At 35.7% G+C, this 26,666-nt stretch overlaps 2 protein-coding genes across 5 annotated transcripts; one reads left to right on the plus strand and one right to left on the minus strand.

The window, feature by feature from the left end:
- Positions 1 to 760: 760 nt before the first annotated feature.
- LOC117334186 lies at positions 761 to 11,376 on the minus strand. 2 transcript variants are annotated; one of them, XM_033893666.1, is made up of 8 exons: positions 11,269 to 11,376; positions 10,708 to 10,949; positions 8,430 to 8,633; positions 7,428 to 7,564; positions 6,916 to 7,070; positions 4,057 to 4,174; positions 1,619 to 3,299; positions 761 to 1,492 (listed from the first exon to the last, which is right to left on the minus strand). In XM_033893666.1, the coding sequence occupies exons 2-7, from the start codon at positions 10,940 to 10,942 to the stop codon at positions 3,060 to 3,062; spliced, it is 1,089 nt and encodes a 362-aa protein (XP_033749557.1). In that variant the 5' UTR covers positions 10,943 to 10,949; positions 11,269 to 11,376; the 3' UTR covers positions 761 to 1,492; positions 1,619 to 3,059. The 2 variants fall into 2 exon arrangements, with proteins under 2 accessions (XP_033749557.1, XP_033749556.1); XM_033893665.1 differs by having other exon boundaries at positions 761 to 1,559.
- Positions 11,377 to 11,438: 62 nt separating this feature from the next.
- Positions 11,439 to 26,269, plus strand: LOC117334187 (centromere protein H-like). Of its 3 annotated transcripts, XM_033893669.1 has the most exons (10): positions 11,439 to 11,517; positions 16,596 to 16,792; positions 17,225 to 17,264; positions 17,525 to 17,596; positions 17,724 to 17,822; positions 18,496 to 18,559; positions 19,049 to 19,100; positions 23,138 to 23,228; positions 25,295 to 25,466; positions 25,517 to 26,269. In XM_033893669.1, exons 2-9 carry the CDS (start codon positions 16,630 to 16,632, stop codon positions 25,443 to 25,445), a joined length of 732 nt encoding a protein of 243 aa, XP_033749560.1. In that variant the 5' UTR covers positions 11,439 to 11,517; positions 16,596 to 16,629; the 3' UTR covers positions 25,446 to 25,466; positions 25,517 to 26,269. The 3 variants fall into 3 exon arrangements, with proteins under 3 accessions (XP_033749560.1, XP_033749558.1, XP_033749559.1); XM_033893667.1 differs by having other exon boundaries at positions 11,441 to 11,517; positions 25,295 to 26,269; XM_033893668.1 differs by lacking the exon at positions 11,439 to 11,517 and adding an exon at positions 11,563 to 11,665 and having other exon boundaries at positions 25,295 to 26,269.
- Positions 26,270 to 26,666: the final 397 nt, after the last annotated feature.

Genomic DNA, 26,666 nt, shown 5'->3' on the forward strand with positions numbered 1-26,666 from the left:
AACTGCCCATACATTTGTATCTCGCCAGTCAGCATCGGTCTCAGACGAGTATCTGGTGATCTTAGTCAGCATCGGTCTCAGACGAGTATCTGGTGATCTTAGTCAGCATCGGTCTCAGACGAGTATCTGGTGATACTATTTAGTCAGCATCGGTCTCAGACGAGTATCTGGTGATCTTAGTCAGTATGGTCTCAGATGAGTATCTGGTGATACTATTTAGTCAGCATCGGTCTCAGACGAGTATCTGGTGATACTATTTAGTCAGAACTAATCTCAGACAAGTTTCTGGAATATTATCTAGTCAGCATCGGTCTTGAGTGATGGTGCCTCGAGTATCTGTTGATAGTTGTAAGTGCTGGACAATTAATCGTGAATGAGTCTGTTATGATTTGTTTTTACTATGTAAGAAGCAGTATTCTTTGTCTTTCCTGTGTAACCAGTATGACAATATAATGCAGTATTCACATAATTTTCTTTGTATTTGAAATAAATTTCTATCTATGGACATTTTCGTTATGTTTTCTTCTATATCTTTTATTATTGGTTTCTATGCAATTTTACAAAGTGGCATATACCATGAACATGAAAAGCAATCCCAAGCAAGCACTTTTGGTAAGGAAGCACTGTATGAAGTTTGAGTTTGATTGGCTGAAGGGAACTCAAGTTATCACACGGAAACCATTGGGTGGATGCCGCTACAGACATAGTGATACTCATATGTCGCCTTTTCCAGGCGACACATAAAGGACACAAATCGTTATTAAAAATAAATATTTTATATTCACAATACATACATACATTACACTGATTTTTGTGTCTATACAGATTATAACAATATAGGACCACAGTCACTTACATATTAAAATTACTTTTCAAAGTTTTAGGTATGGTAGGGGTCTCGGTACTACTTTCCACAGTACCCAGACCCCTGCCATATCTAAAATTTTGAAATTTAGCATTTTATATTCAAGTGCCTGTGTAAGGACCTGTACAGGTATGGTATCTATGTGATGATCTATATTAAGACAATGAATGTTTGAATATTGTAGGAATGTAATATGTCTTTGATTCTCCTGCAAAGATTTGATATAGTTTATGACACAAAGCAGCGACCATTGTCCAACAAAATATTTTATATAACATTAAGTTCAACTACATTGTATATATATATAATTATTGATAATAATAAATCTGAACCGCTGCAATAGAGCCGTCTCAAAGCAATTCACAAATTGTTATTGATGGTTCTTGGGCCTTAAGTAACTACATCAATTTCTTTCTCAACTTCCTGGAGAGCAAATCGGTGCTAACAGCTTACACATTTCTTGCACTGCCCTGTCATGTACTCATTTACAATGAAGTCAACTGGAACTGGACAGAGTAAAGCCTGTTTGATGATACAACACAGAGCCCCTGGGACTGGAACTGATGATACACTCTTTGGTCACTTTGCTCTGCTTAGCTCCTACCATTGACCAGTGTGACATCGTACCTCAACAATATGCTATAATTTGGTCACTCAGCCCTACGTCCTACTATTGACCAGTGTGGCATCGTACCTCAACAATATGCTATAATTTGGTCACTCAGCCCTACATCCTACAGTGCGGCAGCGTACCTCAACAATATGCTATAATTTGGTCACTCAGCCCTACATCCTACCATTGACCAGTGCGACAGCGTACCTCAACAATATGCTATAATTTGGTCACTCAGCCCTACGTCCTACTATTGACCAGTGTGGCAGCGTACCTCAACAATATGCTATAATTTGGTCTCTCAGCCCTACGTCCTACTATTGACCAGTGTGACATCGTACCTCAATAATATGCTATAATTTAGTCACTCAGCCCTACATCCTACCATTGACCAGTGCGACAGCGTACCTCAACAATATGCTATAATTTGGTCACTCAGCCCTACGTCCTACTATTGACCAGTGTGGCAGCGTACCTCAACAATATGCTATAATTTGGTCTCTCAGCCCTACGTCCTACTATTGACCAGTGTGACATCGTACCTCAATAATATGCTATAATTTAGTCACTCAGCCCTACGTCCTACCATTGACCAGTGTGACAGCGTACCTCAACAATATGTTATAATTTGGTCACTCAGCCCTACGTCATACCATTGACCGCCATGCCTCGGAAATATATTACAAAGTAAAATAATGATATAGGACTAACGGTTTAATATAGACTTTGTCTCAATTGTGTATACAATAAATCAAAACCTTATTATTCCACACTATTCCTTATCTACTATGAGTCAGTCCCAGACAGGTACCAGGCAGAGCCAAGATTTACTGGACATCTCTAGAGAGTTGATATATCACAGTAACTGTTTTTAAATATGATCTTGCAAATTAAGAAACATTTATCTAATGAATTAACTGAGTTTATACGGAGATTCAGGTTCATTTACCAGAATTTTAAATCAAATTATGAACGTGTAACAACTGATAAGAAAGTCGGGGACACTATCGGGGACAGATAACTGAAAACTCTGGTTAAAAATTGCTTTTGTTTCAAGATTTTCCCCCTCAAACAAATAAGTTCCCAATGAATTGTATTACAATTATGTATATACATGTACAACTATAAATTGTACTTAACACAAGTATTTACTGCAGGCGACCTAATATTAAACAAAAAGTGCTTAGTAAACAAAAACACTTGGTGCACTTAATAAACTTTGTAAAAGGAAAAGTTTACCAGTGAAATCTGTGTGGAAGAAAACAACAGATTTTTTTTTCATTTACATATTTTACATTTTCATGTGAAGAAAACAATTCAGAGACTTTGGTTAAAAGACTGGAGATTATTTTAACAGATCAGTGAGGTAAGGAAGGTTTATATGTTGTAATAAATACACATATCCTCTTCTAAAAAAGGTGAACTATGCTTATTAGGTCAAATACAGACTGTTCATGTAAGTAATAGAATATCTACAGGTGTTGATTACAGGTAAACCTGATAGAGAGTTATGGTGTAACTGTACATGTGTCAGTGTGTTGTATACGGTGTAAAGAGACACGATAAGTTTAAATACAGGTGTCAGTGTGTCTTGATGTTGTATATGGTGTAAAGAGACACGATAAGTTTAAATACAGGTGTAAACAGAACAGTAATTATAGGTAAACTGTAGTACTGTAGATAATACATAACGTCCTTTACTGCCACAACCCCCAAGATAGTCAACATCCCTGCCGTCGTCGGGGGCAGACATCGCATCTTCCAATAATCCAACATGTGTCCAAGCATTGTAAGATCAAAATTGGTAGTTAGGGCATCCCCCTTGAGGAAAGAAAGAGCAAGTATATATGTGGTAAACTGGATCTTTGAACAGTAAAGAAAGGCATTTTCAAATTATTATGATGACATATGCTGGACTGGTATATTTCATATGTGAACATTATTTTCTAAATGCATCCTGTATTTACATCAATGTAATGTGGTAAAAACAACCATGGCCTGTAACTGTGTTTTCTTATTTTTCTTTTCAAATTAAATTGTAGAATCAAAAAGATTTGAAATATGATCTATTCCTTGGAAATATTTGTGCATATTACTAGTTTCCTGAAGCTCAATGATTGAAGATCTTTTCAAGACTGATTCCTGGAAATCAAAAACGTGACCCCTGGCAAGACAATGGGGGAATTTTAGCGTAATTTCGTCTTAACCTGTGAATGTCTGCAGGAGTTTTCACATTAATTTCCATCTCGAGGTATTGTGGTAGTTAATGATTTATAAGAAAATGTAAAACTGAATTTTGTATGACCTGGTAATTCCTGGTGATATTTGGTTGATATTTAGTGATATTTGGTGATATTTGGTGATATTTGGTGATACAATGTATTTAGTGATATTTGGTGATACAATGTATTTAGTGATATTTGGTGATACAATGTATTTAGTGATATTTGTTGATATTTGGTTGATATTTAGTGATATTTGGTGATACATTGTATGTAGTGATATTTGATGATTTTTAGTGATATTTGGTGGCCTGAAATGATGTACCACTATTAACATCAAAGTTTATTGTACTCACCAGTACTTCACCAACAAGGTGGACATTGATCTGAATTGTAGTCTCCACGAGGTAGGCACAAACCAGCAGACAAGCCAAGGCCAATGTCCATGTCCCAATCACGGTCAACAGACACACCCTACAACAGAGGGAAAGCCGTCACAATAGGTTTGTAAAACAGGAAATGATTTCACATCAACAGTAATAAACAAGAGTACTGTGGGTTAGAACAATATACGCTGGTCGAATGACATATCGTGTTTTATTATACATATCAATGCCCGTGAATAGCCGAAACACTATCACTTGGCCGGGAAATAAAACATCATATTTTCCCTGGGCTGCATAAGCCAGGGATATAAAACATATCTCCGTGGAGCGCATGCCCCCATGGCGACCCTCACATTCTGTTGTATACAAGTGGTAAACGAACATAAATGCAAACATTTTTGCGCGATGAAGCAGAAATAGATAAAATACTGCAAAAAAAAAAAAGATTTCTCAGAACTCAGAACACCAAAATATCAACAAATGTACATATCAACTGTTTCCAAGAGTTTCTAAAAGAAACTGTCAATAACACCTCGCCTTGGAATCGTATCAATTGAGCGACCGGGATCACAGGGGTTTGTAATAAAATTATATTTGATGTCTTCAGTTTATTTTTGAATATCATTACTCATTACTGATTATTTTTTCAGTATACTGTAAACGTACATATTTTAGCGGTAATTTTATTTTAGCGCTTTTCGCGCTGGAAGCCTTGCGCTAAATTATGATTGCGCTAATTACTTTTTGTACGTTCTATTTCTATAGAAAGTTCTGTGGATGCGCTAATTCATCATTGCGCTAACTGGCTAAAATCTGCAAATGCGCTAAAATTTGATTGCGCTAAAATAAGTACGTTTACAGTAATCAAAATTTTATAGCCCAGCTGGATGTAGGGTAATAAGAAGGTTTATTTAACCTCAGCTCTCATGACATCGTCGGGTAAACAAACCTCCGTATCACTCATCAAGAGCCATAAATGCATAATATACATTCTTGCATTAGAATAAGCTTTGTCTCACTTTAGGAGTGGCTAACTGGCATGCTATAAACTTTTCAAAACAAAATCAATGCTTAATTTCCTTATATTCATGCCAAAACTTAGGACAGTAACACATAATCTGACTGAACTGTAGACCAATGAACAAACCAAAAATTGTTAAAGAAAAGTAAGTCGCAATTATGTCCAAAATTTCAAAACACCCATTACTTGTAATAATATGTGTTGTCTGTCCCGCTTTGTCAATATCATACGCATTTTACATGGGGACAGAAGAGACTAACAAAACTCATTGATTTTCTTCGAAGTTTTTGAAATACAAAAATACAAATTTCGTAGAAATGCTAGTAAAAAGTATAATACATTCAGTAATACAACCATGATACATCTATAACCAAGTTTGATTGCTCTAGTTTTTATAATTTGACAGAAAACAGTCTCATACAATGTATATGCAACAGTAAAATGCAAAACTTTTAACGTTGGTCATCGCTGTCCCGGAAGGTGACACAAAAAAACAGAAAAGTCATTTTCTAAAATGAAATGCATATATATTGTCCTTGATAATTTCCACATGAACGTTCAAACCCAAAATCAGGAAAATAGAACTGTAGACCACTCAAGAAACTTGCATCAAAACTTTAACCAGACGGCAGATGTGTGACCAGATGGATGCAGTCGTTATACCAAATTATATGCCTATTGAAGTTTGATGGGCATATTATAATAAAAACAAAATGGCTGGTTATTGGAAGTTTTGAGGAGTTTTTTTACAAATCAATGCTGGTGCAAAGAACAGAATACCACCTGCTACTCATCATTTGCGACCATGGCAACCAATTAAATCACATCTATTTTTTTGGAAAATAGCACTTTTGTATTTGCTGTCCCTTAAAACCCTTACTTACCAATTTTCAACTTATTATGACGATATCTAAATTTTGACCAATCAGAGGCCTTCATTATGTTTTCATATCAACAGTTCTAGGAACACTTGATGTCTTTAATTATTTATAGGCATTAGGAAGCTAGACACCTCTTGACCAAATATGAATAAAATTAATCCAAGGACTGATGAGTTATTGGCCATTAGACAAAACCTGTGCATTGAATGATCATTTACATCTACACATGGTCCCAAACATTCAATGAGTATGGTTTCTTTTGGTTACCATGGCAACCAAATGGTACCTATTTGTTTTCGAAATTGGCGCCATAGTACTTGCTGTCCCTCAAAACCCTTATAATTTTCTTCTTAATCAGTCAATATCTCAATTTTGGCTAATAAGTTTCTGATATATTTCCATATTAACGGTTCTTTAAAAACCTGATGTCTCAAATTACAGACATTAATAAATTACACCACTTAACTAAGTCTGAACAAGGTCTGTTTCACTAAGTGGCTAGAACTGTTTTAGATCCCTTCCCTTTGACCCCATGATTTTTGAAGTTTGTCGAAAGTGTGGGATAAAGATGGCAAAATGAAACTGTACATTACATCCAGCACAGGTGCATCATGGGTTTGTTTATAACTGTTTAGTTCCAAATAGCCCTAGTCAAAATCAAACACCTTTACATCATGTTTTTTGTTTATAACCGTTAAGTTCCAAATAGCCCTAGTCAAAATCAACACCTTTACATTATGCAGAACAAACTTCATATCTATCTAGAGTCAACAGCGATCACCTCTTCTGAATTGTGTTCTACAGTCATCCTCGACACTACTTTTGTGTAGCGTGGCTAATTCTAAAATCAATCCATCAATCAACATAATTTTCATTACGGAATACAATTGAGGTTTCTTTTTACAAAACAGTGTCAGTATTACTAACCATTTCTTGATCCTTTTGGGTGAAAGTTTATTTTTGGCAAACATGCTATCATAGAGATAATACATCAGCGTACCGAGCCCTGCAGCATAGCAGCATATATATATATGGTAGGTTAGGGGTACACTGCTCACATCAAATCGCTGGTGGATTTCATTCTGAAAATAATACATGAACATTAATTCGTAACTAATCCAAAATTCAAAACCGTTATTTTCAAATTGAAAAAAAACTCTGAAATGTTTTATTTAATTGATTAAATATTTTCAGACATACTTTTATGATTTTTGTAGAGTAAGTTATTATTTTTGAGAGTTTTTACTTTTGAACTAAAGAGTTGTGTACTCTAAACACAAAAGATGTATCTACAAAAACATCCATAGTTTTAGATTGATTCATTAAAATTTAAGTGTTAACACACCAAATACGATATTGTACGTGTACCAAATCACCAATGTAGCCATCTACCTACATGTATCTAATAGATTCCAGAACATGACCACTGACAAATTTACCAGTAACTCGGTGAAGTCTTTATGCCAGCTGATGAGGCTCATGTTGAACTGTTCCTGTGTTGTCATGGTAACAGGATGGGAAGTGTGGTGTGTCTTCAGCTTCCCATAGTAAAATAATAAGTTGGACATCACAGCACCTGGAGTGGACATAAAACATATTATTACATTTTTGCCAATGAAATATAGAAATTTATCAAACTAATAAAACTTATATTTCACTGCATCGAATGAGCAGTAAAAATATAAGATTTTGCAGTGAAAATATAAGTTTTGCAGTGAAAATATAAGTTTTCCATTTTTGACCAATCAGAGCGAACCTTTAATTTGTATTCACCGCATTCAAACTTGTCGATTTTTCCAGTCGAAGCCAAGATAAATAAATTGGTTATTTTGGTGTATTTCTGAAATATTCAGACTAAGTTTTGACAAAACACTCACTTGACCTTAGCTATTCATGCACAGATTCTCTGATAACGGCAGAAAATGCTTAAATTGCGCTTATCAGATCTTTCAAAATGGCGCCGTCAAGTTGACATTGAGTAACGTCATGAAGAGATCATGAATGACTCCCGCACTTTTTGACACTATTAATTTGTCAATGTTTTAAATTTTGTTTTTAAGTATATAGAATGCAATAAAAAGAAAATTGAATGGTTTCCCGTTTAATATAACATATATTTCACTCATATAACAGAATATTTCGATATTTATCACTCGTGATTCGCACTCGTGAAAATATCGATATTCTGTCATATTCGTGAACAATATGTTAAATTAAACAGGTAACCATTCAAAATCCTCTATATACCTAATATAGCTTATATGACAGCACCTGGAGTGGACATAAATCTAGTCTATAATGACATAGCTTCGAAGGATTATCTACCATTTCTCGAAGAGCAAAATTATTATTGATGTCATAAGTTTCCTGTACAGTTACTAAATGTAACAATTGGGGAATTTACTCTGACAATCAACAAATGTGGAAATTCCTATACTTACCATGAAGATAATTGAACAAGATGATAACAGTGCTGAATAGCGTAATTGCAACAAGGATGATTTGAACTGTATCTCCACGGGATAGCCTCATTCGTTCCATCTCGGGCCACATGGCCACACCCCCTCCTACACTGAGACAGTCCACTTTGTCCTTGGCTTCAGCATGCTTCATTATCAGGGTCTGACGATCTTTAAACACTCTCCCTGTAAGTAATATAGAGTTTACAATGAATTAAGAAATCTCCTCATGGAGTAGGAGAGAATGGGCGTACAGTTTTGATGAAACATTTTCTTCAGGTTATAATAGGAGAGAATGGGCGTACAGTTTTGATGAAACATTTTCTTCAGGTTATAATTAGTATGTATTGGAGTAGTCTTTAGTGAATCACAACGGATATAGGATTTAAAGTGTGATGTTTGGGGTGACGCTAGAGTGTAGTCATCAAAAGCTTATAAATCCAATACTGGCTGTGATATATACCAATCTGATACTGGTTGTGATATACCAATCCAAAACTGGAAGTGATATATACCAATCTGATACTGGTTGTGATTACCAATCCAATACTGACTGTGATATACCAATCCAATACTGTCTTGATATACCAATCCAATACTGTCTTGATATACCAATCCGATACTGGTTGATATACCAATCCAATACTGGCTGTGATATACCAATCCAATACTGACTGTGATATACCAATCCAATACTGGCTGTGATATACCAATGCAATCCGATACTGGTTGTGATACACCAATCCAATACTGGTTGTGATATACCAATCCAATACTGACTGTGATATACCAATCCGATACTGGTTGTGATATACCAATCCGATACTGGTTGTGATATACCAATCCAATACTGGCTGTGATATACCAATCCGATACTGACTGTGATATACCAATCCGATACTGGTTGTGATATACCAATCCAATACTGGTTGTGATATACCAATCCAATACTGACTGTGATATACCAATCCGATACTGGTTGTGATATACCAATCCAATACTGGATGTGATATATACCAATCTGATACTGGTTGTGATATACCAATCCAATACTGACTTGATATACCAATCCAATACTGACTGTGATATACCAATCCAATACTGACTGTGATATACCAATCCGATATTGGGTGTGATATACCAATCCAATACTGACTTGATATACCAATCCAATACTGACTTGATATACCAATCCAATACTGACTGTACATGTGATATACCAATCCAATACTGGTTGTGATATATACCAATCCAATACTGACTGTGATATACCAATCCAATACTGACTTGATATACCAATCCGATACTGGCTGTGATATACCAATCCGATACTGGTTGTGATATACCAATCCAATACTGACTGTGATATACCAATCCGATACTGGCTGTGATATACCAATCCGATACTGGCTGTGACATACCAATCCGATACTGACTGTGATATACCAATCTAATACTGACTGTGATATACCAATCCAATACTGACTTGATATACCATCCAATACTGACTTGATATACCAATCCAATACTGACTGTGATATACCAATCCAATACTGACTATGATATACCAATCCAATACTGGCTGTGATATACCAATCCGATACTGACTGTGATATACCAATCCGATACTGGTTGTGATATACCAATCCGATACTGGTTGTGATATACCAATTCGATACTGGTTGTGATATACCAATCCAATACTGGCTGTGATATACCAATCCAATACTGACTATGATATACCAATCAAATACTGACTGTGATATACCAATCCAATACTGATTTGATATAACAATCCAATACTGGCTGTGATATACCAATCCGATACTGGTTGTGATATATACCAATCCAATACTGGCTGTGATATACCAATCCGATACTGGTTGTGATATACCAAAGTCTACTACAGTCTACAAGTCAGTGATATAAACACCTTGACCTTATTTAGATTTAGTACCTGTCGGATTGTCGTAATTATCATTGACACTAGCATGGGGTCTCCAGAAAAATATTGACAACCTTATATTGTCCAACAAGTTATAGAACTCATTCCTTTTCACAACTAAAACCATATATACCATATAATTCCACATACACCATATACAGGTGTACATGTGCATGTACACACATACACAAACACACATAATATATACTGTTATGTCTGTACAATACTTTGTGATACATCTAAAACTGTTGTGACAAATTCATGCTCAAAATTGAAACAAAATGAAAAATTGGCCAATCACAAAAATATATTAACCTGGTGTCATTCTCAACCGTTCCAATGTAGGACTTGTCTTTGCTTGGAAGCTATCATCTTCTCCCAATTTTTGAATAGGATTTCTAGTCACACTCCTTCTTTCAAGTCTCTGTCTAAGATATCCAAAATTGCTTGAGTCAGGAGTTCTGGTCCTACGAGGAGTGGAGCCATTTGACCCTTTAGTTAGTGTCTTGGTCCTGGCAGATCCTGGAGTTTCCTGATTAGTTCGGGCCATATCAGACCTACAAACAATTCAATATCTGAATAAATACATGTGTTACCATGGTTTATATTTTTTATATACCTATAGATATCTACATGTTCTTTAAAAGTGTTTACACTAGCTACTGTTGTTAACCAATTAATTGAGGATCTATAGCACAAATAGGATTGTTTGATACAAAGTTCATAGATGTTGATGACGACCTAATTAAACTTTAAAGTCTGGTGCATTTTTAAAATAATTTTTCTAACCTGAAAAAAAAATGTTTCAAATGTATGTCCAATGTTCATAATCATCTAAGTGTCAAAATATTTCTCTCGGTTTTGTTTTAGATGTACCTTACAGCACGACTAACCGTGCTCACAGTCTGATGGTTGTATGATTAGGATAGCAGTGTTGGCTACTAGTGACTTTTTGTATCTACCGCTTCCCATGAAATGTAAACAATCGTCTCGGACACGCTTGTTTTGTAATTTTAAATATTTATGCATTACAAACATTACATTGACGACGACACCGGAAAACGGAAGCGGGAAAAAGAAATAAACACAGAAGCTCACCTTAGCATGTGTGTGTGGTAGATATAGGTAAATATTGCAATTTGAGCACGTCTTTGTTTTTAAATTTTAATGCTGACTTAGAATCAACGATAGTCCCCAAATACAGTAATCAGGTTATGAACTCTACGTGCTCTGAATAAGTCAATCGGTGGAAATGATTAATGCACATCTACAGGTGAAACTCAACTTCATGATCATGACCAACTGTTCAACATTAACCGATTCATACTCATTCATTGACATTATCGATATACGACACCAATTTATCTATGCTTTATCATAGTCAGGACAGTACAGGGAACACAAACTTGCACACACTGGGACATGTCACTAGTGCTGCAGTATAAACAGATATTTAAATACATATAAAAACTTCACAATGTTTATAAATTATCTTCTAATAGGGGCTAATAAATATCTCATGTATCAAAAATTTTAAGGTTGGTGATATGTCGCTCCCGATTTCATTTTTTCTGCACTAAAATCATAGTGACACCAAATTTAAACGGTGTCGGAGAATTCCACGTTTTCATAAAGTAATGTGCTCTAGCTATAGCCCTACACCAGATATATGGTGTCAGGATCAGAAGAAATCCAGGCTAGCTAGGTGAACCCCACTAGCTTATATCCTATCATGCCAAGTGAAAGGACTTGTAGACAGGATAAATGGAAAACAAAATGTCTGATTGCCTTCGATAATTCGTCTTTCGCAAATCCTATTGCATGAGGAAATAATACAGTTGGGAGCAAACTAAACTTGGTAGTCTAGTGCACTTCAGTGCACTACAAAAGTTAACTCCAGTTAACATCGTAGTGCACCTGAGTTAACATCGTAGTGCACTGGAGTTAACATCGTAGTGCACTAGAGTTAACACTGTAGTGCACTGGAGTGAACATCGTAGTGCACTCGAGTTCACATCGTAGTGCACTAGAGTCAATACATACAAAGTATTTGATATACATTATGTACAATGCATAATCTCTTGAACATATAAATGTTTCATTAAAACAAAATTTCAAAAATATATATACAGGGACTAGTCCATGTATATTGTGTGTGTTCATGATGGTGTGTACATTTTACTTTTATTTCAGATATGTTTATTACATGTATATACATTCATGTCACGTATTGGTAAATAGAATATACCCAAAAACTGACAAAATACAGGTATCATATTACATTAATTCCACCCATTACATCCATCCATTACATCCATGCATTTACACTAAATTAAGATTAGTTATAATTATAAGGAAGCATGGAAAATACCAGTTTTGAAATTAAAATTAAATCGATCAGCATCAAGCAATATTGATTCTGCCTTCATTGAAACAGATATTGTACATGCAACATAAATGTTATAGTTTGTATACCGTCAGGTATATAGTCTTTCCAGACCAGGTAAATCACTCAAAATGGGATTATGATTGTAATTTTGTTGAAAGGTGTGAAAACACAGCCGAGGAATCTGGCACAAGGAGTCCAGCTGTTCTGGGCATGGCCAAAGGGCATTAAGCTTAATTAAGGGTTTACCTGTACAGGTACTGTACTAGTCATGCATGGTTACCCCTTCCCTAAACTCTCATGTAATTATATATAATCAGTCCTCTATCTAATTTGTATGGTATGTACCTAATAAGTGTATAAATTAGTTTCCCCGTTAAAATTATTGATTTTTATTGGGAAATAAAAAGTACTGATTTGCAAGCTTTCGAGATGATATTATAACGGTTTTTAAAATCCAAACAAAAACTTGTGAGTTTACCTGTCGTTTTGATAAGTGTCACCAAGCTGTGTGTATTAGAGTATGGGTCAAATCCAAGTGTCAAAAATTATAGTTACAGTCATGCTAGATCAAATGTCTGCATCGACTACTTATCTTAAAGATAATAGGTAAAACAAATATGTTTATAATTTGATTACTTTTTTCATTACTTATTACATTATTATATTTATAAGATTATAAACGAATGATTTTTTTTCAAATGTCTATAGGGAGGTTAATTACTTATCATTATTATTTTGCTGAAATGATTGATTACAAAATGATGCATTTGACTGACCACTTTTACATGGAATTTACCTGGTGGTCACTCAGGTATGACCATACAAGACCAAGGTGTGAAAATTGATCTGTTGGTTAGACCTTACCTGTAATTATCCCCTATTGTTCTACTCTCACACCTGTAGTCTCACCTGACCAAGCAAATACTTTACCTGTATCATAGTTCAGAATGTCTTACCTGGTAAACGCTGGGTGTCGTATATTGATCAATAAGAATGCAAATTTATTAATGCTTACATTTAAAGTTGGATTATTCACTTTGACTCTCTTTTTTGGTGGGGGAGATCGATGGGCACAAGATACAACCGAGAAGCCACAGGGAAATTAACTTGTTCCTCAGTTTGAACTGTTTTCATAATTATATAACGCGACTCAATCTAATACAGTTCTGTGAACAGTATACAACAGTAAACAGTGCTTGCATGGTCAATTGTTTAATATTTTGTATCTGCAGTAAACAAAATTGTTTTTGTTTTCACTGAATTTTCAGTTTCAATATTTAAATGACAATCAAAATGCAGTATTGCTAATTAGTATATGGATGAAATCTAAAATGATTAAAAAATTAATTTGTTTGTTTATCTAATATCAAACAAGTAATTAATGGCTTTCAATGGAGATTACTTAATATGTATACATAATTATAGGTATACTCCCTAATCAATTAATCATTTATATATCATGAATAATAATTATAACATTGTATGTGAAGCTTTCAGGAAAATAAATAAATTTGTTTGCTTATTCAATATAAAACAAATAATTAAGTTGAGGGGAAGCTACATACTTTTACACACAATGAATTTTATAGTGCCACTAAATCCTAATAAAATCTTAACTGCAAGAAACTGATACCAGTCGAGTGCCCTTGGGGCCCCTAGACCACTGCCATTCATGCCTGTTACATATTAATTACCCTGTGTGGTGTGGGTCATACCTGATCAGGCTGGTTTCCCCAATTAACTCCAAGGGGGTCCATTTATAGCAGGCATTATACTGATACCTTATCTAACTATAGGTATCCTCTCATAATATGTAGTTTAATAATTGACAAGATGAATGTACCTGTAGTCAGGTTTCCTTAATACATCATTTACAAACATGAAATAAATATAAAACCAAACCACTAGAATGTCTGAAGATGGAATTTAATATTTCATATTGTTTTAGCATAGTATTAAAAATACACATTTCCTGCATCTAGCATGGATCGAATTCATCTGGCCTTTATACGTTAAGACTGACATTTTGACAGAATATACATGTATTATATTTAAGTCTAAATAAGAAATCTCTGTCAGCAAGTCTAAATTAGTACTGAGTCAGGTTTAATTGTGCTACATACACGAACATGGGTAGCTATACCTTCAAAACTTGACTTGCACACATAATATACAACACATCAAATCATATAGCTCATAACAACATTTACCCAAGAACTGAAGTGCACATCATAGTGCACATGGGTTAACATTGTAGTGCACTGGAGTTAACATTGTAGTGCACTGGAGTTAACATCGTAGTGAACTCAAGTGCACTACGATGTTTAGTCTAGTGCACTACGTTGTTCACTACATGTGCACTACGAAGTGCACTTGGTACCAAGTTTAGTTTGCTCCCAACTGTATATCACTATTGTGTTTCAGGGTTCAGTGCACGTGGTAAGCCTTTGATTTTATCTACTGAGAATCTGTCCTCATCAACATTCTTGTTTCATATATACAGTACAGCTTGGCTGAAAATATATAGTATCCATAGTTTAGTGTGTTTCTGTGCACCACAAATTAAACGATATGCATGTGTATCGGCACACTCCCCCCATAGGTGTGACTGTGGAATTTGTAGTTGTACTTATTGTGTTGCATTCGGGTGAAATGTCAGATACAATACAAATCCCCACCAGGTATATAGTGGAGGTCTCGAGCTCATCAGATACAAGAAACATCCCCTCCAGATATTTAGGGGAGGGTCTGTCAGATACAATAAATCATTGTTATTTGGTAATTACATGATGATTCTAAACACAGTTTCACTCACCTGTACATGCTTTTGCTGGTTTACTGTCATGTGATAATGACTGCCTGCCAATGAATGTTTGGTTTACATGCTTTATTGTTAATGAAATTGCCTCAAACTAGACAACATTGCTACCAAGTGTAAGATTAAATTAATAATCAATGAATCAGAATATGCCATTGTATAGTCTGTTGTTTATATATAAAAAAAAACTATTACCACCTCGGGCTGAAATTGCAGCATTTATAGCTCATGTTTCAACAATGGCACATATGTTTCATCAATGGCATTCAGCTCAAACTTGCTTAAAATGATCTTCAGATGGTCTTGTGACCAAGTGTTGATATTTCTCAAGTCGGTCCATAATCCAAGATGGCCACGTACGTATACTGTGTCCGTCATCTGAAAAACACATTTCAAACTTCTTCTCCAGCAGCTGTGGGATTTGGCTCAGATTTTCCTAAAATGATCTTGAGATGCCACGCTCAACAGTACTATAGTACCACTACTGGTATATTTGCTACTTAGTGTGTTTATTGCAATAGTACATGTACAACGCAGGTGTTAAAGGTAAATTAAGCAGGGTTAGGGAACCAGGGCTTTTTTGGGGGTCGATTTGGGACCAAATTTCGGCCCCATTCCCCATGGCAAAATTGGATGTTTTTCCCAATCCGACCAGTTAAAATTCCCAATCGAATGATCTATAAAAAAAATTATGTCTTTAAAAATCTGGATGGTGCCGCCCCGTCTACATTTTATTGGTTATTCTGGCCTGATAAAGAGAGATAATGTTCTAGAGTCTAAATAAATATAGCATAGATATCCATATTTGTGTCTACATGTATTTGTTATTTTTACCATTATGTCCATTTTTCCCAATACACCTGTAGCCACGCATTTTTTCCCAATCCCAAAGCCATAGGCCCCATTCCCAAAGTAGTGAAAAAAAGCCCTGGGAACCAACTAAATATTGTTCATTATACATTTGTACTCATTGTCTTTATTTGTTTGTTAATGCAGACTTTGAGAATTTCCGATGTAGCAGACTCGTGTGATGGATGTGTCTCCTGTGGCTGGTGAAGGCCATCAGCAACCCATGGCTTCGACACCCTTGGACTCTCCTGAGGAGGACCATCAGGAAACGAGTACAACTCTCCTAGCAAAACAAAACTGGCTTCAGGCTCAGATAGACAACCACAAGGCAGTGATGTTAGCAGGTTAGAACAGACTCAGTACTCGGATAATTCTCAAGGCTTCGTGGTGTCAATAATGGCCCATTCCGAATTGAAGTTATATTTTCTATTAACCCTACATCTGCAGTTTGCTTCTGAAAATTCTCTATTCACTAATTTTCTTTCAAAAATAGCATGAAATGACCCAACCCTTAACAAGTAAAAAAAAAAATGCAGGTATATTGTATATCTTCATGTCTGATGTCATAACAACATAATATTGATAAATCTCAGTTTATGATAACACAATATTGATAAATCTCTATTCATAACAACATAATATTGATAAATCTCCAATCATAACAACACAATATTGATAAATCTCCAATCATAACAACACAGTATTGATAAACCTTCATAAAAAACTATTTTCAATGATATATGATGTTTCATTGTTTATTTCTTATAAAAAATCAGGATCTACTGCTGATGAAGACACCGGTGGAAAAGCAGATGTGTAAGCATATGTAAAGTAACTGTTTTTATATACATGTACATGTATTTATTGTTTCCATTGATGCCATCATCAGTACTGGTAAAACATGTTTCTGTGTCAGTTTATGAACAAAATCTCTTAACATTTATAGATTTTTGCTAATAATCTTTATTGATGTGGTATAAAAGTAAACTGCATGAAATTTACTCAACACAAACATTTAAACAAAATTCTTTGAAGTTGATATATTTTATTACAAATGTGATTATCTTTTTGTGTAGATTGGCAGATTTGGAGAAGAAACTTGTAGATGCATACATTGAGAAAGATAGGAAGGAACTGATCATTAAGAGGTATGTCTTAAAACCAGGATTGAATATTTCAAAAATTGTTATTTTGTAAAAAAAAAAATTGATGAAGAAAAACCATAGAAATTTTTGAATACATATAATATAATACGTGTATGTGATACTTTTACAGGATGCAGATGGGAGAATTTCTCATAAAACAGTTATTTGAACAGTCCACAGCAGACGGTATTGACCCAGCAGAAAAGGAGAAGCAGACAGTTAGAATAAAGTAAGAAAAAAAAATGGTCATTTAATCTTATTTAGTCTGAATTAATCCAAGAACAATGGTCGTTTGGTCTGAATTAATTCAGTAACAATTGTCACATAATCTGAGACTAATCCAAGAACAATGGTCATTTAGTCTGAATTAATCCAGGCATTATTAGAATACACTTCCTGAGAGACCTCTTGATCTGTGCCTGATAAATTTGTAGTGTTTGTTATACCGGTATACTCAGTTGACATCAGAGGATTTATTTATAAAACGTAGAATAAAATCTTGGTATTTAATATCATCTTCAATAGAGTCACTCTCTATCGTGACTGTTTTAACCTGTGTTTCAAAAACCTGGCTAAAATGAAACCCTGTATGTTCAACTACATGTACTTGCCACAATATCTCCATAGTAAGTCAAGGAATAGTGGTCATTTTCAAAGGAAAGTGACCAGTGGTCAGTTGAGAGCTTGTGAAGAGAATAGATATAAAAATTAAAGTATGCATGTGGAAGATAAAGGATATCCTGAATGGAATTATATAAGAATCGGTACAAAGTTAGTGTCGTACCTCGTTTACATACCATTGTGCCCTCCTCATATACAAAATAAGGCCCCTTCCATGTCATGTGGCTGTAGTTTGTGTAAAGCTGATCTGAAGTGTACTATAAGGTTTTGATTGATTTCAGGTATTTGAAGGAATTACTTGACAAACAGTGTGGACTTGTGAGTGGAATCATGAAGAATGTAAAGGTATGTTTGTACACCTTCCACAAAATGGATCGCTGTCTTGTGTGTGACTTTATCTGTCTCATCAATTTGACAGGGATACATGATGACTAGAATGTGCCATGATTGCACAGACATAAACAGGACAGAATTCAGTTGTTGGTTGTGTGTTCTTTTCAACTTTGACATACGATCAAGTTTACCCCTACGATTTACATAATTTGATACAGGGGAGATAATTTTTTTTTTTTTCTTTTCTTTTCTTTTGCACTCAGAACTGAGAATATATATTTGTTTTCGACTTTCAGCTTGCAGAAATTATATTTTTCCATTAAACATGAGATAATTTTTTACTGTAGACATTAGTGTTATCTTGTAAGCAGTTAAGGAGGCTTGTTGTAAGATTCACTGGTTTTCAGATATCAAAGCAACAGATAATTTTTCCACCAGATTTACTGTTGTTTAGAATATCTGAACTCTTCAATAAAGTTAGTTATGTTTTATTTATTTAAGGAAATGGAACCCAAAAAGAAAAGACTGGTTGAGCTAAAGAAGCAGAATTTTGGTAAGAATAATTAATAAACTTGTACATAGATATCTACACAATTTATTTATCCCACCTGCAATAAAGTCGAAGGAAACAGAGTAAACTGGAATCAGCTTGTCTGTCCGTCTGTCCATAGGCAAACTTTGTGGCATTGATCAGTACAATATGGAGTTGTCGTGCCCCTGAAGTAATTTTACAAAATGTCCCCTTTTTAAGAGAGTTATGCCCCATTTATGTAAAAAAATTGATACAGTTTTGTCCTGCTTTAAGTTCTGCAACAGTAATATGTGGGGTGATATATATATCGCTGTATAAATGGCATGGTTCGGTTCAAGATACACCCGCATTTTTCTAGATCAGGCCATTTCCGGTTTTCTGTGGGGTAATTAGTATTGCCCAAGACCAGCATGGTGGCGGAAGTGCTTTCAGCGAGTGACTGTTTAGATTTGAAAGAATGGCATGCTTTATTTGGAAATATTTTGGATTTCTTGTAACAGAACAAAAAAATAAATAAAACGTATCGTTGCAGCACTACCGGCTATGCATTTGCTCAATTTTCATTTTCATGTGCAGGGGTTATTAATCATCTATCCTCGGATAGTTCTATTTTATATTTTGTTTTGAATTAACCATTCTTGATCAAGATAAAATCAGCTAGGTGTATATATCATATACCTCATTGTTCCTTGCAAAACCACCCCAATAAAAATTGAAAACTACAAATTTTTCCATTTGGAAATATCATTCTATTACATTACTCACAAAATGTTAATGTATGAGGATAGAACAGGGATATCAAGTGTGTTGGTGCTGGCCTCGCCTGTTAGTCTGACAAGGCTAGATGTTATCAATGCTGTAAGTTTATTATTGGAAGCCTTGATGTTAGGCTTCAGAATTTCTCTATGTTATTTTATGCATTGTTGTACAAACATAGATGGTGTTGATTGGTTGATGGTGTTGATGGTGTTGATTGGTTGATGGTGTTGATTTGTTGATGGTGTTGATTGGTTGATGGTGTTGATTGGTTGATGGTGTTGATGGTGTTGATGGTGTTGATGGTGTTGATTGGTTGATGGTGTTGATTGGTTGATGGTGTTGATTTGGGTTGATGTTGTTGATTGGTTGATCGTGTTGATTGGTTGATGGTGTTGATTGGTTGATGGTGTTGATTGGTTGATGGTGTTGATTGGTTGATCGTGTTGATTGGTTGATGGTGTTGATTGGTTGATGGTGTTGATGGTGTTGATTGGGTGATGTTGTTGATTGGTTGATCGTGTTGATTGGTTGATGGTGTTGATTGGTTGATTGGTTGATGGTGTTGATTAGTTGATGGTGTTGATTGGTTGATGGTGTTGATTGGTTGATGGTGTTGATTGGTTGATGGTGTTGATTGGTTGATGGTGTTGATTGGTTGATGGTGTTGATGGTGTTGATTGGTTGATGTGGTTGATGGTGTTGATTGGTTGGTGCTTGTTGATTGGTGTTGATGGTGTTGATTGGTGAGTGCTGATTGGTTGATTTGGTGATTGGTTGAATCGTTGGTTGATTGGATCGTGTGATGGTGAGCTGGTGATTGGTTGATTGGTTTGCTGGTGTTGATTGGTTATCGTAGTTGATGGGTGATGGTTGTGATTGGTTGATGGTGGTTGATTGGTGTTGATGCGTGTTGATTGGTTGATGGTTGTGTGATTGGTTGTGGTGTTGATTGGTTGATGGATGTTGATTGGTTGATGTGTTGATTGGTTGATGGTGTTGATTGGTTGATGGTGTTGATGGTGTTGATTGGTTGATGGTGTTGATGGTGTTGATTGGTTGATGGTGTTGATTGGTTGATGGTGTTGATTTGGGTGATGTTGTTGATTGGTTGATCGTGTTGATTGGTTGATGGTGTTGATTGGTTGATGGTGTTGATTGGTTGATGGTGTTGATTGGTTGATGGTGTTGATTGGTTGATGGTGTTGATTGGTTGATGGTGTTGATGGTGTTGATTTGGGTGATGTTGTTGATTGGTTGATCGTGTTGATTGGTTGATGGTGTTGATTGGTTGATGGTGTTGATTGGTTGATGGTGTTGATTGGTTGATGGTGTTGATTGGGTGATGGTGTTGATTGGTTGATGGTGTTGATTGGTTGATGGTTGATGTTGTGTTGATTGGTTGATGGTGTTGATTGGTTGATGGTGTTGATTGGTTGACGGTGTTGTTGGTTGATGGTGTTGATTGGTTGCTGGTGTTGATTGGTTGATGATGTTGATTGGTTGCTGGTGTTGATTGGGGTGATGGTTGGTGTTTGATTGGTTGATGGTGTTGATTGGGTGTGGTGTATTGTTGGTTGATGGTGTTGATTGGTTGATGGTGTTGATGGTGTTGATTGGTTGATGGTGTTGATTGGTTGATGGTGTTGATTGGTTGATGGTGTTGATTGGGTGATGGTGTTGATTGGTTGATGGTGTTGATTGGTTGATCGTGTTGATTGGGTGATGGTGTTGATTGGTTGATGGTGTTGATTGGTTGATGGTGTTGATTGGATGATGGTGTTGATTGGGTGATGGTGTTGATGGTGTTGATTGGTTGATGGTGTTGATTGGTTGATGGTGTTGATGGTGTTGATTGGTTGATGGTATTTGTTAACAGTTGCTTGTTGTAACCAATAGCTTTTCTGTTTACTTCAAAATTCACAATATAAAGAGATACTTGTAGATAAGACAGGGTCAAAACATTTGATATCAGGAAGTGTAATTGAATAAAATCTGTTTTGATGCTTCTCTACATACTATAAAAGGAAATGAGGTAAAAAAACAACATCGACATTAAAAAGAGAAAAAAAATGGATTTGAATCATTTTAATCTCATTATAGAATGATTAATTTTTCTTTGTTTTCATGGTAAATACTCAAATGTGATTGGTCGAAAAATTCTTTTCATTCTTCTATGAAAGAAATTCTGAGAATGGCGCGAAAAAAATGTGACGTCACAATACGACAATTGACATTGCGTATTGATTTGAGAAAAAGAATGCCATTTAAAACCAGTAAAATTGTACATAAAACATGTTTTGAATTAGAAAATCATTTTCAAAAATTAATTATAAGCGTTGATGTCAATTTTTTTTTAGTTTCATCGGGGTATGAAACAAATTTTGTTTGCAAACTTCTGTAAGAATCCGCTATGCGGATTCATACAGTTTGCAAACAAAATTTGTTTCATACCCCGATGAAACTAAAAAAAAATGACATCAATGCTTAATAAATGCAAGGTATGATGGGACTTATAGTACTCAGTTTCATATGGATACCTAAAGGTAATTAGGTATACAGAGCCCATTTAATTGTTTTCTCCTAGAACTCATATGATCAATACTAATTGTAATAAGTACACACATTTTAATACAATAGGTGTTCTCCCATTCTGGAGTTTTCTTCACAGTAGCAATCACAAATTTATCAAGATTAATGAGTTTTCAAACATTAGTACATTCAAAATTATCGTTCTTTTATTTCTTCTCTGTTACTTTGTACATACATTATTTACCAGGCTGTTGTAGTTTTTGCCTGTTTCATACACTTAGTATCAAAGGTTGTCCCAATAAATCATGAGTACACACACAAGTTATCAAACTGCAGTTATCTCCCATGGAATAGTTTTATTGCAAGTTATCTGGACTCCATAAAAAGACATTTTATGTGTAACAGAGTGCTTGATTAATTCCATTTATTTAAATGTCTTCGCTAGGGATTGAACCTGGCTATTTAGTCTTACGCTCATGATCAACTGATTGAGCTAAAGAGAAGTTCTCTCTAGCCGAGCTGTACATATAGTGCTTATAGTATTTATCAGGGTTACATGTACATGTTTGTTGGAGAAAACACAGCTAAGTATACTGTAAAGTATACTTTTTGAATTAAATCACATCTATGCCTGGTGCCATATTTTTGTTAGATATTTTACTGAGTCCTGAGACAGTTGAAATATCAAGCAAGCAATCACACATGAAGAAATTGAGTAGTAATATTTGCCAGTTTGGGAGAAAGTTCTTATTAAATTTGTTTAATTTCAGATCAGATGGGGACAAACAGACATGATATGGAAGCTCTCCAGGATCGACAGAATCCGAAGGTTACGGACAACCAGGACCCGGAGACACAGCAGTCAGTATCTCACTGTCAGATGACAACAAAAATCATATAAAAAATCTAATTTAAACACAAACGTGATACAGACTACAGCCAAACAAACACAGACGTGATACAGATTACACCAAAACAAACACAAACATGATACAGATTACAGCCAAACAAACACAAACATGATACAGATTACAGCTAAACAAACACAAACATGATACAGATTACAGCCAAACAAACACAGACGTGATTCAGATTACAGCCAAACAAACACAAACGTGATACAGACTACAGCCAAACAAACACAGACGTGATTCAGATTACACCAAAACAAACACAAACATGATACAGATTACAGCCAAACAAACACAGACGTGATACAGATTACACCAAAACAAACACAAACATGACACAGATTACAGCCAAACAAACACAAACATGACACAGATTACAGCCAAACAAACACAAACATGATACAGATTACAGCCAAAACAAACACAAACATGATACAGATTTGTTTGTCATCTTGTCTAAAGTCTCTAACTGATAACCCAGATTTGTTTGTCTAAGAAAACACAAATCCTCTGGTCTAAACTAGTCTCTGTAACTGATAATCCAGATTTTGTTTCTCTAGCTCAGGAAGCAAAACTTCATATATATAGCCATGGATGTAATATTACCAGGTAATTCATCCTCTGAACTTTCATTAAATCAATAAAATGGGTTTGATGCTCAGGGTATTTTGATGCTGCCCAGGCAGTAAAGGGGGCAAATTCTAGCTGGTATCAATGGACTTTTTGATATACCTTTGAACCTGCCCTTAAGGCCACCTCTACATATAGCAAGAACTTGTCCACATAGGTTTCAGTAACATATGAAAAACAATTTATTGTATAGAAGAATCTATAAAGACCACCTGTCTAAAGATCACCTTTCTGTAATGGTCACCTCTCTATAAAGATCACCTTTCTGTAATGGTCACCTCTCTATAAAGGTCACCTTTCTGTAATGGTCACCTCTCTATAATGGTCACCTCTCTATAAAAGTCACCTTTCTATAATGGTCACCTCTCTATAAAGGTCACCTTTCTGTAATGGTCTCCTGTCTATAAAGGTCACCTTTCTGTAAAAGTCACCTTTCTATAATGGTCACCTGTCTATAAAGGTCACCTTTCTGTAATGGTCACCTGTCTATAAAAGTCACCTTTCTATAATGGTCACCTGTCTATAAAGGTCACCTTTCTGTAATGGTCACCTGTCTATAAAAGTAACCTGTCTATAATGGTCACCTGTCTATAACGGTCACCTGTCTATAATGGTCACCTGTCTATAAAGGTCACCTTTCTGTAATGGTCACCTGTCTATAACGGTCACCTGTCTATAATGGTCACCTGTCTATAAAAGTAACCTGTCTATAATGGTCACCTGTCTATAACGGTCACCTGTCTATAATGGTCACCTGTCTATAAAGGTCACCTTTCTGTAATGGTCACATGTCTATAATGGTCACCTTTCTGTAATGGTCACCTGTCTATAAAGGTCACCTTTCTGTAATGGTCACCTCTCTATAATGGTCACCTCTCTATAAAAGTCACCTTTCTATAATGGTCACCTCTCTATAAAGGTCACCTTTCTGTAATGGTCACCTGTCTATAAAGGTCACCTTTCTATAATGGTCACCTCTCTATAAAGGTCACCTTTCTGTAATGGTCACCTGTCTATAAAGGTCACCTTTCTGTCCATTAAGGTTACCTCTCTATAAAGGCCACATGCATATAATACCACATGTCTATAAAGGTAGTTCTTTGTTGCTCCCATGCGAAGTGCTTTTATAGACAGGATTGACGTTAGTATTAGATAATTAGTTTACATCAATTTTGGAATATGGTTTCATTAATGAGACTGAAACAAAAGTTTGAACTTGAGAAATACCGCAAACTGTTTTGCATGATTGGATCTAAAGAGTGACCGTTCTGAGAATTATCAATAAAGAGGTTTTAGGCAACAGCTAAAACCTAAGAAGGCCCTCTCTATATTCTGAAAAAAAATCATTGTATTTGGAAACTAAATTGTCATGGTTTTCTTTTTCAGACTGCTTGAAGAACTCGACAAAAGTCTGCAGAAGATCACAATAGTCCGTAATACCCTACAGGCTGTCATTGTAGGCAGTGGTATTAACTGGGCTCAGGACCCTGCCATGCAGGAACTGGTTCTGGAAATGGGCAAGAAGCTAGAGTTGTAACACCTTTATTACTCGGAACAGGTCACCACACAGAATTCTCAAACAGGTCACCACACAGAATTATCAAACAGGTCACCACACAGAATTCTCAAACTGGTCACCACACAGAATTCTCAAACAGGTCACCACACAGAATTCTCAAACAGGTCACCACACAGAATTCTCAAACAGGTCACCACACAGAATTCTCAAACAGGTCACCACACAGAATTCTCAAACTGGTCACCACACAGAATTCTCAAACAGGTCACCACACAGAATTCTCAAACAGGTCACCACACAGAATTCTCAAACTGGTCACCACACAGAATTCTCAAACAGGTCACCACACAGAATTCTCAAACTGGTCACCACGCAGAATTCTCAAACAGGTCACAACACAGAATTCTCAAACTGGTCACCACACAGAATTCTCAAACAGGTCACCACACAGAATTCTCAAACAGGTCACCACACAGAATTCTCAAACAGGTCACCACACAGAATTCTCAGACAGGTCACCACACAGAATTCTCAAACTGGTCACCACACAGAATTCTCAAACAGGTCACCACACAGAATTCTCAAACAGGTCACCACACAGAATTCTCAAACTGGTCACCACACAGAATTCTCAAACAGGTCACCATACAGAATTCTCAAACAGGTCAAAACACAGAATTCTCAAACAGGTCACCACACAGAATTCTCAAACTGGTCACCACACAGAATTCTCAAACAGGTCACCACACAGAATTCTCAAACAGGTCACCACACAGAATTCTCAAACAGGTCACCACACAGAATTCTCAAACAGGTCACCACACAGAATTCTCAAACTGGTCCTAGTAATGGACAAGTAGCTCGAGTTATAACACCCAAAAAGTTGTCCACTTTGCTAAAATAAGTGTGGAAACAGTTTACCATTGTTCCAAAGCCTTATGTTTAGAGGCTAGGCCACTAGGTAGCTGTCACAACGACAACCACTAGCTCAAAAACTCAGACCGTCTGGTTCCAATTGTCGAAGGTCGTCTTAGCCAGAGAACTAGTACGCAGCATACACGTAACAGTACTTTACCTCTGTAAATATTGAAGTCTTATGTGTTCATTTGTATAATTCAGGGAGACAGAGTGGTCTCCCCTTAGTATTTTACGTACATCTTTGTATTTATATTTCTTTATGGTTATGCAATGAATTAAATGTTGAAAGCATTGTTTTTTGTGTTCAGTTTCTGTCATTAA

The sequence above is a fragment of the Pecten maximus genome, chromosome 9 (assembly GCF_902652985.1).
Source record: "Pecten maximus chromosome 9, xPecMax1.1, whole genome shotgun sequence".
Taxonomy (NCBI): domain Eukaryota; kingdom Metazoa; phylum Mollusca; class Bivalvia; order Pectinida; family Pectinidae; genus Pecten; species Pecten maximus.